This window comes from Carassius auratus, chromosome 29 (genome assembly GCF_003368295.1).
Source record: "Carassius auratus strain Wakin chromosome 29, ASM336829v1, whole genome shotgun sequence".
In the NCBI taxonomy this organism is placed as follows: Eukaryota; Metazoa; Chordata; class Actinopteri; order Cypriniformes; family Cyprinidae; genus Carassius; species Carassius auratus.
Window position 1 is genome coordinate 11,345,851 of NC_039271.1, and position 16,246 is coordinate 11,362,096.

Here is a 16,246-nt window from a genome sequence, read left to right on the forward strand (position 1 = left end):
ACCACACTTACAGTTCTTGTAAATTGATATCAAAAAATAAATATGTTGATACCAATGGAGCAAATTTATTTCCATGTGATGTTCCCATAGAATACATAGAATACAATTATTCTGTTAATTGTTATAAACTACACTAAGTCTAGCATGACACATTCCACAGATTTAAATGAACAAGAAGTGATTTCTCACAGCGAGGATCTGCACAGAAATTCAATTAATAGCTTTTTTTTATAGCCAAGTAATTAAACTAGATCCAAAAATATTCAATAGCTGTGATTAGTCAGAGAAAACGAATGTCTTCCTGACAGGGCAATTTTTCCATATAATTTTTGGCATTTTATATGTTACATTACGTTACATTATTTGTCATGGTTTTGCCATCTGTTAATGTTACGTTCTCCATTCGTGGTAACACTTTATTTTTAGAACCTATTCTCACTATTAACTAATTTCTTATTACTTGCATATTGGCTCTTTATTAGCATTTAGAAAACATTAAAAAAGCACATTAATGCCTTAATCTGCATGACCATATTTTAGATCCCTTTATGCTACCGAATACCAGCACTTAACAACTACCCTACAAACTATTAATAAACATCAAATCAGGAATTTATTGAGGGAAAATCTTAATTAATAGTGAAAAGGTGTAACCTATTCTAAGCTGTCATCACATTAAAGTTATGTTACTTTATTAAAGTTTCAATATGCTGTTTAGCAATGTTCTTCCGTTAATGCTACATTTAATTAATTATTTACATTGCGATATATGTTAATACTGACATTATGTGACAACACAATAATAATAAGAATAATACATTATTCTATGAAAAGAAAAAAAAACAATTGCTCTCTAAAGCAAAAAACTCAGAAACTGAAGGTCAAACGGTCTAAATGTAAAGTGGGATATTATTTAACATACAATCAAACCGCAACTTGTCGACAGTGCAGGCCAGTCTCGAAGGGAACTCCACGAAGAGAAAAAGAGGAAAAATGCCTGCCACTAGACATCTCAGGCATCCCAAAGCAGTCACTTAACAACTTGTTAGAGCAAATGAGGGAAGTTAATCAGACCTGCATTAAAATCAGGACTTGGACTCAGTTCTTCAAATCCAAACAAACTGATACTCATTAAGGCCTCAATTGTGGGTCACACACACCACTAACTGTTCAATTCAGCTGTGGCACTTAGTCAATGAACAGCCCACAAAGACCTTGCAGAAGATGGACTGAAAGCTGAGTCGGTGGTTACAGGGTTAGTGGACTTAATACACATGATGTAACAGACATTGGCTATTTGGAAAATGTGATTCCTCGATGCCTCCAGGGTGGGTATATGAAGAACGTCCACCAGGAATGCTCAGGCTAAAGGGATTTTATCCTCTACAGCAGGGGTCTCCAACCTTTTTTACACATTCTTACATATATATATATATATATATATACACATAACATTTAATTTACATGAAATAATGCCGGCGTTCTTTTTTTTTAATTGCATCATATAACCCCTTTAACAAGTGTGTTTGTTTTTGCTCGTCCGTCAGTGAATATGCAACCTGCAAAATACTAAAATAAATATCAAAGAAATAATACAGTTGAACAAGAAAGTAGCCTAAATAAGGAAGTTATTTATTTAATAAACCCTGTCTACAGGACACGAGCACCACAACGCCAAAATACTATACTATAGAACTCATTATAATCAATCAGTGATGCTACACTAGATGCAGCTCACCACGACATGACAAATCCTCAACAGTAAAATGCCTCATCCTATTTATGAGGCACTGACACACAGTTCAAATGCCCTGTGTAGACACTAGACAAAGCCTTGTCTGTTTAGGGAAGGTGCACACACAGTCAGTGGAGGATCGCAAAGTGCAGCCAGGGGAAAGTATAAATCCCACTTCAATCACGTGCATTAACTCCTCGTATGTGTAGCATTTGGACCTCATCAGACACACCACTATTTGTTTTATTTATAAAAAAAAAAAAATAAAAAAAATATTTCTTGTATCACATTTGAGGTTGTTCATTTTTTGCTCATAACTGAAGTCCGTAATCATGCAGATTTTTGACACATGCTCTGAGTAGTATTGTACAGTAAGAAAGTTATTTTCCTTAACCAGGAAATTAACATTCTTAGAATTGACAAACACTTGATACTGAGAATTGAAGTGGATCTAAATATTTATAATTAATCATAACTAGTCATGACTGATTACCGTATTTTTCGGACTATAAGTTGCACCTGAGTATAAGTCGCATCTATCCAAAAAACATATATAAATCGCACTGGACTATAAGTCGCATTTATTTAGAACCAAGAGAAAACATTACCGTCTGCAGCCGCGAGAGGCTACAGGAGAACCGAGCAGCATAGAGCGGTAATGTTTTATATTCGTTCATTTCTCTTGGTTCATTTATCTCGGATCATGTCAAATTAATTTTGATAAATAAGTCGCACCTGAAAATAAGTCGCAGGACCAGCCAAACTATGAAAAAAAGTGTGACTTATAGTCCGGAAAATACGGTATTCATATTTCCCCTTTTCATCTGATTTGCTACATCTGTACACACCCTCTTTGAAATAGGAATCGATGCCACATTTCTTATTAACGTCTTTCATCGCTGTCTCATTTGTATTTGGCCAGTTTGGAGAAACCTGACCAACCAGGCACTTGTACAAACACAAATGGGTGACATGAATGGACATGGCTCCAGATCATCAATGTATTTTTTGGTTTCCCAACAAGGTCCATTGCCCAACACAAAATCAGTTTGCTGAATGCATAAACTGTTGTAACGAATTAAACCTTCATAATCATCGGGAAGAAGGAGACGGGACAATCAAATAAGATTTTAATGATCAAAATAAACACAAAACAGCGCGTCAGCCCCTTACGAACAACTGACGCGCACAAATAAAAACCAAACACAACTAAAAACTCAGGCCTGGTCCTCTCTCGTCCTTCACTTTCGTTGCTCCAGTTTTATATCATTCCATCTCCTCCGTGGGACGAGCAGGTGTCGCTCATCTCCAATCACTCCACCGGCCTCACCTCGTTCCCACGGCTCTCGGCCCAACCCCACTCGTCACAACTTTCCTGGGCTCAAGCCCTGCCAACCTAAAGGAAATTATGTGCATGGCATTTGAGGTCATTTGTAAATTACCATAGACTTATAGTCTAAATAAAACAATTTGCAACTATTACTTTTATAACACTTGTATACAAAACTAGTGTGCACATAGAGTGTGTGACGTCACATGCACCACCACCGGTGGCAGTAGACAACCACCATGGAAACGCAGTTTCCCAAGGGTTTACATGATGTCACAGTCCTAGGGTTTCTAGGTTGCTCCATCTTTGGTGCAATGAAGATCATCTTCCAGCTTAAAGTAAAACTCAGAACCAGCTGGTGTCCATCTTTAGCTAATAACTCAGATCTTATCTCTTCATTCTTTACACCTTCAGCCGGCACTGATGGTGTTGCCCACACTAATAGTTCACCCAATCCAATGGATCTTTAACAGAAGCGCCGCTAATCCACATCTACCCTTCAGAGCATTACTTTGGGAGAATCTATAAATGAAGACAATGCAAATTACACTATCTTCCTCCTGAATCAATAGTGTGACACACTATTGCACGTAGCATTTAATCACACACTCATTACTTACAATTATAAAACTAAATAGCAATTTAATGGGAAAACAGATCAGAATGGAAAGAAGAGAGAAGAACAGAATGGCCAAAGAACAAAACCTTTCAAGACAAAGTGGCTGCCTGATTAGATGGAGAATTTCATGAAGAACGGCACTGAAGATTTAAAATACTGATAGAATAGACATGCCCATCTTAACAAGCTATGCAAATAAAGCCAAACGATTAAAAGAGTAATGAATGGAGATATTGGAAGGGTCTGATGGTTTTGAAGCTTTTATTCATACAGAGGACTATAAGCCAAGGCAAATTAAGATGACTTTAAACCTAAAAACCAAGTCAGGTTTCAACTTTGGCTTGTGCAAATAACGTTTCTGAGAAAGAACTATTTGCCTCTGAACAGACAAAACAAACTGCTAACTTCTTCTGTTTAGTATGTAAAACCGTTTTGATGGTTATCTATTGGTTGAACTATTATTGCAGGTGTCATATACTTAAAGGAGCAGTTCACCTAAAAAATCTGACCAAAATATTGTTTTTACCAATTAAAATGCGTTGATATTTGCTTTGTAAAGCTATCAGTTACTGGTAAAAAAAAAATAATCAAAGTTAAAGTTAGACGATTGTATGATGTCTGAATAATCTGAATGCTTATGGGTTACAACATGCTAAGTAAGTATTTATTTATTTATATTTTATTTGAGTAGAAGAAAATATTTTTAAAGTTTATCTTAAATTAATTATGAATCAATGATTCAGTGGTCCATTCATAATGAAAGTGAAAGTGAAGTGACATTCAGCCAAGTATGGTGACCCATACTCAGAATTTGTGCTCTGCATTTAACCCATCCGAAATGCACACACACAGAGCAGTGAACACACACACACACACACACACACTGTGAGCACACACCCGGAGCAGTGGGCAGCCATTTATGCTGCGGCGCCCGGGGAGCAGTTGGGGGTTCGATGCCTTGCTCAAGGGCACCTAAGTCGTGGTATTGAAGGTGGAGAGAGAGCTGTTCATGCACTAACCCCACCCACAATTCCGTCCGGCCCGAGACTAGAACCCACAACCGTTCGATTGGGAGTCTGACCCTCTAACCATTAGGCCACGACTTCCCCAAGGACAGTCACTTGCCTCATTTCTGAATTAATCAGTTCCTGAATTAATCAGGTTGCTCTGATAGTGGCCTTCAGCTCTTCTGCATTCTTAGGTCTGGCATATTGCATCTGCCTCTTCACAATACCCCATAGATTTTCTATGGGGTTAAGGTCAGATGAGTTTGCTGGCCAATTAAGAACAGGGATACCGTGGTCCTTAAACCAGGTACTGGAAGCTTTGGCACTGTGTGCAGGTGCCAAGTTCTGTTGGAAAATGAAATCTGCATCTCCATAAAGTTGGAAAGCAGCAGCAAGCATGAAGTGCTCTAAAACTTCCTGGTATACGGCTGCATTGACCTTGAACCTCAGAAAACACAGTGGACCAACACCAGCAGATGACAAGGCACCGCAAACCATCACTGACTGTGGAAACTTTACACTGGACCTCAAGCAACGTGGATTGTGTGCCTCTCCTCTCTTCCTCTGGTACACTGATTCACAAAATTTACTTTCATCAAAGAACATAACTTTGGACCACTCAGGAGCAGTCCATTCCTTTTTGAAGCGAGATGCTTCTGATGCTGTCTGTTGCTCAAGAGTGGCTTGACACAAGGAATGCGACAGCTGAAACCCATGACTTGCATACGTCTGTGCGTAGTGGTTCTTGAAGCACTGACTCCAGCTGCAGTCCACTCTTTGTGAATCTCCCCCACATTTTTGAATGGGTTTTGTTTCACAATCCTCTCCAGAGTGCGGTTATCCCTATTGCTTGTAAACTTTTTTCCTACCACATCTTTTCCTTCCCTTCGCCTCTCTATTAATGTAATTGGACACAGAGCTCTGTGAACAGCCAGCCTCTTTCGAAATGACCTTTTGTGTCTTGCCCTCCTTGTGCAAGGTGCCAATGGTCATATTTTGGACAACTGTCGAGTCAGCAGTCTTCCCCCATGATTGTGTAGCCTACAGAACTAGACTGAGAGACCATTCAAAGGCTTGCAGGTGTTTTGAGTTAATTAGCTGATTAGAGTGTGGCACCAGGTGTCTTCAATATTGAACCTTTTCACAATATTCAAATTTTCTGAGATACTGAATTTGTGATTTTCCTTAGTTGTCAGTTATAAACATCAAAATTTAAAGATATAAACATTTAAAATATATCAGTATGTGTGTAATGAATGAATATAATATAGAAGTTTCACTTTTTGAATGGAAGTGATAAATCAACTTTTTGATGATACTCTAAATATATGACCAGCACCTGTCTGTTTTAAAAAAATAAATGTAAATATGTAAAATATTCATCTTAAATAATTAATCTTTAATAAGGTTGGGGGGAAAAACATTTATAAACATAGTGGAATATGGCATTTGTTTTGTTAAATACAGCAACTAATTTTAAGTTAACTGAGTCTTCCTCTTTCCAGTCACAGAGCACTTTATCTTGATAGTTGTTTATGTGAGAGAAAATCTGTAACAGTCCAGATTTGGGCAATTGTAATGTTTAATAAATTATTTTACAGTGAGCTCTTGGCAAAATTGACCCTGAGTCCTAGGCACTCCAAGTTGCTGAGGAGCACGGATTTGTGATGGGCTAGGTTGGTTCACGACTGGGCCAGAATGAGCCAGTAGTTGAGATAATACAGAACTCGGATTCCCATCTGTCTCAGAGGGAAAAGCGCCATGTTCATGCACTTCGTAAAAGTGCGAGGAGCAAGAGACAGCCCGAAGGGAAGGACTGTATATTAGTAAGCCACGCCCTCGAACGTGAATCTCAAAAAATAGTATATGATGGGGGGGGGCTATCTGTTTGTGAAAGTAAGCATCTTGCAGATCCAGCGAGAAGAACCAGTCCTCGGGGAGCAAATCTGGGCGAGGATCTTTTTCAATGTTAACATCGTAAACTTCAGGAGTCTGAGGTCTAAGATTTGTTGTTTGTTTGTTTATTTGTTTGTTTCCTCATTATACACCCTTGGGTGATTTATTAAATAACAATGTTCAGCCAAATTTTCATTTGAATAATCTTTTGGGGTAAACTATTCCTGATACTCCATCCCTAACACTCCTAAAACCAACTGCATTTTCCTGCTTTGCACTGAGTCAGACAATCTCTTCTAGTCCAAGTTACCATTCTTTACTTTATTTTATTTAATTATTTATTTTTGGCCAGAAGAATGTGGGTCAGATGCAATACTGATGTCTCTGTAAAATAACTCAAGAAATCCAAAATTGCTAAAAACTTTCAAGCGTGTTGCTTACTGTACAATAGTTTGACTACCATGAGGAGAGTACCCTGCAGTCTTGCTGCTAGCACAAATCAATAGGATTGAATTAAACTTCCATTTACTTTGTCTTCCATCAGACCTTGGCCCTCAAAGTACGAGAACTTACACAGCAGATTAGCAATTTCATTTGTTGGGAGCAAGCTGTATTCAAATATATTTTGACGGCGCTCAGAACAAAGGCAGAAAAGCCCAATTAAGATTTTTCTCTGGCTCCTCTTGCATTTATTTACAGGCGTAATGAAAATGATTAATAATGCAATGCTCTAACAGCAATGAACACACAGCCAAAGCACTAACTGGTACCTAATTTAGCCCTGTCATACATTTTTTAAAGCAGGAATCAAGAATGATCTGTGGCTTAAAGAAATAACATGATTCTGCTAAAAAGGAATTTACGGGTACATTTCATTCTGGGCTGCACTGACTAAATAGAGGCTTATTCTCCGATCCAGAGTATTTTAGACAAGCAGAGTTAGGGAGGAACTAATTAAAAGTAGCTGTGAACTTCATCATTCATCGAAAAATGAAAATGCTTTCATCATGAACTCATCCTTATGTCATTTCAAAAGACTTGTTCTACTTTAATAAATAAATAAATAATAAAAATTCTGATTGTGGAAAAATAACTTCTAATCCCCATTTACACAACAGCACTATGAAGCCATAAAAGTGTCCGTACACTCTTAAAAATTAAGGATTTAAAATAAAATAACCTTTACAATCATGGAAAATTTCCTCTGCACAATATATATATATATATATATATATATATATATATATATATATATATATATATATATATATATATATATAAAGGACTAGAATTATCGTGTTTCTAACAAAGGTACTTTATGAATCAATTAAATACATTTTTAATCTTTTTTAAAACATTTAAAATTTTTAAAACATTTAAAATACTCTCTTTTGGGTTCCACAGTATAACAAACATTACAAGGGTGTGGAATAACATGAGGGTGAGTTAATAAATGGCAGACTTTTCATTTCTGTACGAACTATTCATCAGTAGTTGATCCCTAATTCATTTATACTGACTATAGTTGAACTACTTTAAAACGGTATCTATCCAGGCTACTCATAATTTAAAGTACCTTCCCATACACTGTAGACAAGTAGTGATTTTACACAGGCGTTGATGGATATGGGTCTCTTGAGTGAGGCCATGATGTTTTGCAACTGCTTGCCCTCAGCAGTCAGCACTTGGCCCACATAGCACACTTTGAATGAGTATCTATCACATATGGCACCATGCCTTATTACGCTGGGTGGAGTTGTGGGAAATAAATTGCTGAGAAAGTTGGCAAAGGTAAATTTTCCGCCTAACTTCAAACCTCCATACACACTGCAGAGAGAAAGTTCTCCCAAACAACTTTATCATAGAAGTGCAGGAGCCTTCTTATGACAAATATACACAGTGTATACAAACACAGAGGCATACAAAACAGAAATAAAGAGAAGGGACAGTTAAGCATCTCATTTCAACATGAAAACAGCACAAAACTGTTGGGAGAAAACAAGAAAGGAAATAAATGGTACACTGAAACCAAGCAGCATCACTGCAGGATGTCCGATGGCAGGACGCTGTTGAAGGGCCTAGTCCCGAACAATCGATTGATTTAATCTAAGTCTTCCAAAGAGAAACAATCATTTTATGTGAAAATGGGTTTGGAAATGCAAGTTTTTGAAAACGCCACCGTTATCGTATCGTATATAGGTGTATACATCCAAAATGGAAATCTTTGAAAATGGTGACGTCATACGCGTACATATGACATACAGTATGTGTAGATTTTAAAGGCAAGTGCGAACAAACATACAGAACAGTGGTGGAGTGCATGGTACTGTGTTGCTGCTAAGGAGTTTGATAACACTTCTACAGCGAAGTGTGGATTCACTTACATTATTACAACCAACAGTGTAGATGCATCATCTATTTTCATCTATCATCTATATATTTTCTAAGTTGTATACATATAATCATCAATTCCCTACAGGTACTCTTTACTAACAAGATGACAGTGCCAACTACTGGCCTGTGTGTGTAAACGCGAATCTTTGGCGTCAGCGTCTCAGCTGCGTGGCGTGTCCATTTTTAATTCGGCTCCCATGTTAACAGGTTAGAGCTTGTAAACTGCCTGCATGAGACGCGCGTCTCAGGCGCAGCTCAAGCCGCGCGGAAAACGCGTGCATGCTAGAAATAGAACCGACACCTATTTTCCACGCGACACGCAAGCGTGTTGGAAGCGTTTCCAGGCAAGATATAATAGGAGAATATGTTTAAATGTCATTTTGTACACAAATACATATTAATTCATGACATTTTGATGTTTGAAAGTCTATACACACCAGAATCATGCCTGACGCGCTGCTGCTTCTGTAGGTGACATAGAGGGAGACCGCAGACAGACTTGTCTTCACAACAACAACATCTGTACTTCAAGTTGAGCATAAATATAAAGCCTACTGATAAAGGACACCATCAACAGTATCGACGGCAAAAAAGATTATGTTCGACAGGTGCAATATGCCAGTGTGTCACCCGCCTAAGGTTTTCAAAAGGCATCACGCGAGTGTGAACATAACTACAACTAGGAAAAAAATGACCGTAATTCAAACGCAGCTCCTGTCGGCATTTAAACAGACCTTTGCTCTTAGTTCGGATCGTTCCAACACAATAACGAAATCTGAGCAGGTCTAAAAACGGAAACTGTTCATGCTGCACTTTACACTTTGGAAAAGTTATATACATTTTTTTTTTTTTTTTTATATGAGCAGGCCTACAAGCAGGTATTGGTAATGCTGCACTGTAATCATAGTTATTTATTTATATTTTTCATTATATTTTATTATATGATATTGGTTTGAGACAGAGTATTTTATTTAGTGGAGAACTTTGCAGCAGTATTTTATTTCTTATTCCTTTTTAATTATATATATATATATATATATATATATATATATATATATATATATATATATATATATATATTATTAAAAAGTATTTAAAAAACAAAATTGTAAACAAAAATTGTAAACAAATTGTTAAAAAAAGTTTATAGTAATAAACAACTTGCAGTTTAATGTTTGCATTTTTTTCTTAGCATTTTCTTTGTCTCCCTAATTAAACACATCTGATTCAACTCATCAGCTCATTATGATAATGAGCTGATCAGTTGAATCAGATGTGTTTATTAAGGGAGACAAAGAAAACGTGCAGTGTTGGGGGTACGCCAGGACAGGTTTGGGAACCACTGCCTTACTGTACCGAAAATGAACCGAACCGTGTCTTTATAACCGAGGTACGTACCGAACCGTGATTCTTGCGTACCGTTACACCCCTATTGTTTATATATATATAACTTTTTAAAAACACAAGGGAAACACGTTTCTGTTTTTGACTACATCGTTGTCGTGTAAACATAGCCCAAATTAAATAATTTCATCAAATAAACTGTCTTTTCAGAAGACTTGAATTAAACCACACCATTAATACGGATTACATTTATGATTATTTTATTTTATATCAATCAATACGTCAATGATTACTTCATGATAACATATAAAAGTACTCTTTGCACTTTAAATGTGTAAAAGTTTTGGAGGGAAAAAAATATCAGATTTGGATGGCATGGATCTGGAATAACTCTTCAATGCTCAAGCTTCAGATTTACATTCTCAAATCTACACATCACATCATTAACAAAAGTTTCAACGTAATTCAGGAAGGAGCTCACTCATTCTAAGGGTAGTATGTAATTTGCGGCGACATGAGCAACTGCCATTGTTGGCAATGCAACAAAGTTGAGCTGAAATGTATGCTAATGAGCAGTGATGCGATGCAACAGTTCTTTTTCAGGTCAACTACTGTCACGCAAAGCATTTTTGTACTTGTGTAGAGTATGTTTCTGACCTGAAGGACAAACTGGATGAAACTTGTGAAAACAAAGTGGGACTTTGATTCCTCAGGATTAGACAAGGTCAAATGACCCAAGAAAAAAGATGTATCCCCAAAGATGCCAACAACTGCAGAGCCTGGGGAAAGCACACATCCTCCATCCACCGAGTGCATGAATTGAGCCGCCCGAGATCATTGTGTGTTTTAGGTTATTACTGTCTCATAAGTCCACTGGAAGAGCCCCTCTGGGCCCTTCAAAATCATTAGTCTGGACAACCCATTTAGTCTACTGGAAATCAAGCACTTAAAGGTGTAAAGGTCAAGAAAACTGTGGACTTTGGGAACAATCATAATGATTGAAACTGACAAAGAAAGCAAAGATCCTTGGAAGAGCTTAAAGGGGCAGGTTATGAAAAATATTATGAAATTATGACTGAGAAACAACATTAAAATTCATGCCACTGGGCATATCTCAGTTGGTAATACACCCACGCTGGCTTAACAGCAAAAGTCAATAAGAGAAACACTAGTGAGTTTACACAGCTGTGCTGTTTTAAGAGTTTGCCAGGGCCCTGTACATAACTAAATATCTCATATTATAAAAGGTTTATTGACTTACCAATATACTCAAAAACATAAACAACGAAGAAGGGCGTGACAAGGTCATTGATGCCTTGAACGTAACCACTGGCTGGATGCCGTATCGCCCAGATGAACAGAATCCGCTCAAAGATCTAGTAAAAAGCAGCAAAAGAACAAGATATCAGAATATATATTCGGCATTTGTAAGTAGCAGATATTGATGTATAATGCGATAAAACAAGAAAACTGTTAGTAGCAGAATTTGAGCATACAAGGTAACTCAAACGGTTTTAATTAGAGACACAGTGGGATCAGCCACCCCCAGCCAACAATCAATTAAGAAAATCAATTAGGCTTTTAAATCATTAACATCACAACATTCAATAACACAGACAAGGTGAGAAATTACATATTTATTATTAGACATAACTGCATATTTATTATTAGATGGAGCTCTCTTTTTTGTGATTTGCCAAGCAGGATGTATTGCTGGATTTATATAATTGTGGGTTTTGGTACAACAATGCTATTGACCAATCAGATTTTAAGATTAGCGTTAGGCGTGCCTTAGTGCTGGGGTTGGATGTGTCAGTATCAGTTTTCAGTCCATCATTTCTGAGGGAATTTTTGAGGTAAACTTGGAGTAGTTTAGTTTACACCTAAGGATCAGCTTAAGCCTAAATAATATTTCTGTTTTAATGTGAAGTCTTTGCTTAGCCTTTCAAATGTGGACTTCAAGTGGAGATGGAAATGAGTTCCGAGCAAAAGAATAACCAAGCAAAATTATATTTACAAGCGGAAACGATGAATTCTAAATGGAAACAAATTGCAGTGCTGTGACGCTGGAATGGGTATGGTGATGTGAAAGATGGCAGCAACCAAATAATAATGAAGGATTTTTCAACATTATATTAGTATTCCATGATCTATTTCAGCATTTAAGAACTTGCAGACAACAAATCTTTTTTATTAAATGGTAAATAATTGTTTGGTTAGATGCCTTGCATGAACAACTTAAAACAAATAAAATAAATGTTTTAATATTTTGCTACAGAAAAAACACTTTAATAACATTACTTTTTCTCCAAAAAAGTCTTAATGTCTGTGTAATTTTGTACTTTGTTTCAGTTTAAATAGTTTTATCTTCTTCGTTGCCAAATAAAAAATAAAATACAATAAAAACCAAGCACTTTATGGGACTTTTGGGTTCCTTTCTTTGGAGGCAACAATTTAATTCAAAGTGATGGTAATATTTTTTGTTTTTCGTCTCACCTTGCTGTCAGCTCTATGTAAAGCAGCATGAAGTTAGACTTGAATCTAGAGGGGAAATGGAAGACTCTTTCTCTTCTCTCTGATGCATGCAGCTGACATCTTCCGCACTCTTTTAAGGGCGTAATGTATCTGTCATCCCCAAATAAATTCATCTCTCATGTTGAGCCCTAAACAATAAACGTGTACAAGGCAGCTCAGGCTCGTTTATTCTGGGTCCTGTCGATCAAATGGTGCAGCTTTCCATCTGCGTTCTTTTTCTATAATCAAAGCTCCATTTATCAAAGACTTTAGACTGGTAATGTGAGTTTCTCCACATAGCTGACATCTGCCTCTTTTCTCCCTCGTACCCTCCCATCTCCTCTCTTCTCCTCAAGATAGTCATGGCAAGATCTCGCTCTCCTCCAGAAGCCCATTACATTGTGGAAATTAAACACTAAACCAGGCAGCAGAAATCAATGAGCGAGCAGGAGTGTTCTGAAGCGCCTGAAGCAAAAACATTATGCATTTATTTGCTTAGGAGACATCCACAGAGGCCTCGACCATGTTTTTTTCTTGATACTGCACATTTTTTTATACTTCTTTTAAATGCAATATCTAGTTTTTTGAAAGGCAGCAGGTGAAAAGACAGTAAGGCAATTCATTAAAGTTTGCAACAGAGTATTTTTTATTTTTTTTGTTAGTGCATGCCCCAATGACAGACAACATTACAAAACGATATATATATATATATATATATATATATATATATATATATATATATATATATATATATATATATATATATATATATATATATATAAAATTTTCTTTTTTTTCCTTTTTTTTGCATGCTAACATGATATAAATGTTCTCAATGTGAAATTCTGAAGTCTTGTAAATGGACTATTTATTTTATTTTATTTTATTTAGCTAAGCTTAGCTTAGTTTAGTTTAATATTATTTGTATTTATTTATTTATTTGCATACATTTAAGGCTGTACGAAAAATACTGAATGTAAATATAATATTAAAAAATATATTGTTGCATAATTAGAATTTGTCCATCGACATGAAAAAAAAAAAAAAACGTGTGTGTGTGTGTGAAAATATAAATTCATTGGAATAGTTTATTTAAATATATCATATTATTTAAATAAACTATTCCAATGAATTTATATTTATATATTATATATATTTATATATTATATATGTATATGCTTAAGACAGTGAATACTAACGCTTTAGATTTTGGTGTATTCTCCCACACACACCAATGTAATGTTTAGATCAATGTTATGATATTTCTATGATGAAGTTTCATATTTCTATGATTGTAAATGATTGGCCACAACAGTCAGAATTTCTCCTCTTGTGTTACACAGAGGACATCTTATGTGTTTGAAATGATATAAGGATTAAGGCATGAGGTGAACTGTTTTTAAGGTAATTTCTTGTGGCTGGGTGTGAGTTTGTGAGGATGTACGAGTCGAGCTGAGTAAAATGGGGATGCAAACGTCTCACCTCTTGCACAGAAGTTTGTTGAAAGAGAGGTATAAGAGGATTAGTTCTCGGTATGTCAATGTGAATCTGCAGGGAAGAGACACAAAAAGAGGAGCACAAGCAGGTTAGGACAGAACGGACTAGCGAGAAAGCTCGGAGAGAAACGAGTCTGGCCATTTGAGGCTGAGCCAGAGAAGAAACTCACTAACTGTGCCTCCTGTTCTGGTATTCTACTTCCTGTTTACCTTAACACACACTTTCCAAAAAAAACATTTTGGGCTCACGACTGAGCTGGCTGACCAGACAGACAGTTTGACAGATGGATGGATGATGATTGAGTGACATGCTTTTGAGTGGTTTTCTGGACAGAAGCATGTGACGTGACTGTGCTGTCCATCTGTCCTTACCTCGGTTACCTTGGGCTGCAGAACTAAACTTTCCGGACTCATCCGGGGAATATCTATGTGAATCTGATGGTTCAGAAAACACACAAACACGTATACAGTAATGTGCATGTAACATAAAGAGAGTTATGGAACTGAGAGACAACAAACACACACAAAGACACATATCCATTTTAGCGAACAGGAGAACGTTTAAATGCATGAAGATTATTCACTCTGCTATATATATATATATATATTTATATATGACTGCATATCATATTAAATATCATGCTATTTTCATTAAAATTAAGCACTTTCTAACTCTTCCAATAATTAGTCTCTTCCTAGATTATCCTTGCTTTACTAGTGTAAGAAATCAATCATACATTTAATAATTTTACCCTAACAATTCAATTACATTTATTACGAAATAAAATGTAACAATATTAATTACATTTAAAAGTAAAAACAATAATCGTATACTTAAATATCATTACGTTTCTATGGCAAATAAGTGTAAAAAGCAAAATAACTTTTTTTGTCTTTTTCTTTTAAGTATAAGTATTGATTTGTTATTTATTCCTAATTATTTTGGAGTGAAATAAGCAATGTCCTCAACAGGCTTCATGAGACTCAGAGTTAAAGCCTGCAAGAGGTGAAACAAATGTGAATCTCACATCTCCAGTGATCACGTCAGTCTTAAATCAGGTAGACATTTATCCGATCAGAGTGACAGCAACAGCCTGATCTTTACATCCTCCTGCCAATACACTGGAGATTTAAACATTTCTTTCTCATCCTTTCCTCTTCTGAATTAAAATATCAGACACTATACTGTGTGTTGGTGGCATTTCTAAACGCTACGAGCTCCTAACAGCTTGGCAAAGCTAACATACTGCTGCTTCCAAAGCCTCAATAAGAAGTAAACACAACCAAAAACCAGACCATTTCAAAGGAAACCCCTAGCAAAACTGAACTGCTGGCTTTGAACATGAACATTCTTTGATTAAACAGCAGAATTAGGACTGGCTGTGCTAGCTGTATGGTAAGTCAGGAAGTTAAAAGGAAATCAGAGGAAGCTCAGAGTAATCTCCAGAGTATTTGATTCAGCTAATTACTGCTGTCATCCTGCATAAAGTTCAGTTAGCAGTATATATTCTGTAGTACTGTAAGAGGCCTCTCCCACATATCAGGTGCAAAATATCACCTGAATCCCTTGAAAAACAAAGTGTTAAAATTAAAAATATTGCAACTTCAGTGAAAAACAAAAAACAATTAAACAGATTATGCCAAAATTATGATGCTGCATTATTATTATTTTTGGACACACTCGAGAACAGTTTTGCGGGAAGGTTATATTTTAAGGGGGTGATAAACATTTACTGTGGTTAAACTAGCTACTTTTGCTTAGAAGTTCATTTTAGATTAGACAACATCTTACCTAACATACCTTACTAGTACTACAATCCAAAAAAATGGGAATTTACAGAGCTAATGCTAATATCACAGAGTAACAGAACACACGTTTGTTTCTAATCATGGAAAGAGGCATGGAAGCAT

General features: G+C 36.3%; 1 protein-coding gene across 2 annotated transcripts in view; it reads right to left on the reverse strand.

Annotated features, from left to right (window-relative positions):
- The window catches only part of LOC113048070 (TBC1 domain family member 22A-like), a 153,199-nt gene that overhangs the window by 104,011 nt on the left and 32,942 nt on the right, over positions 1–16,246 (reverse strand). The window contains exons 7-8 of one of the 2 annotated variants that reach the window (XM_026209572.1): positions 14,322–14,387; positions 11,587–11,701 (exon numbers count right to left, since the gene is read on the reverse strand). In XM_026209572.1, coding sequence (XP_026065357.1) covers positions 11,587–11,701; positions 14,322–14,387 — 181 coding nt within the window. Of the gene's footprint in view, positions 1–11,586; positions 11,702–14,321; positions 14,388–14,707; positions 14,771–16,246 lie in introns of both variants that reach the window. The other variant, XM_026209573.1, reaches the window with a different exon arrangement.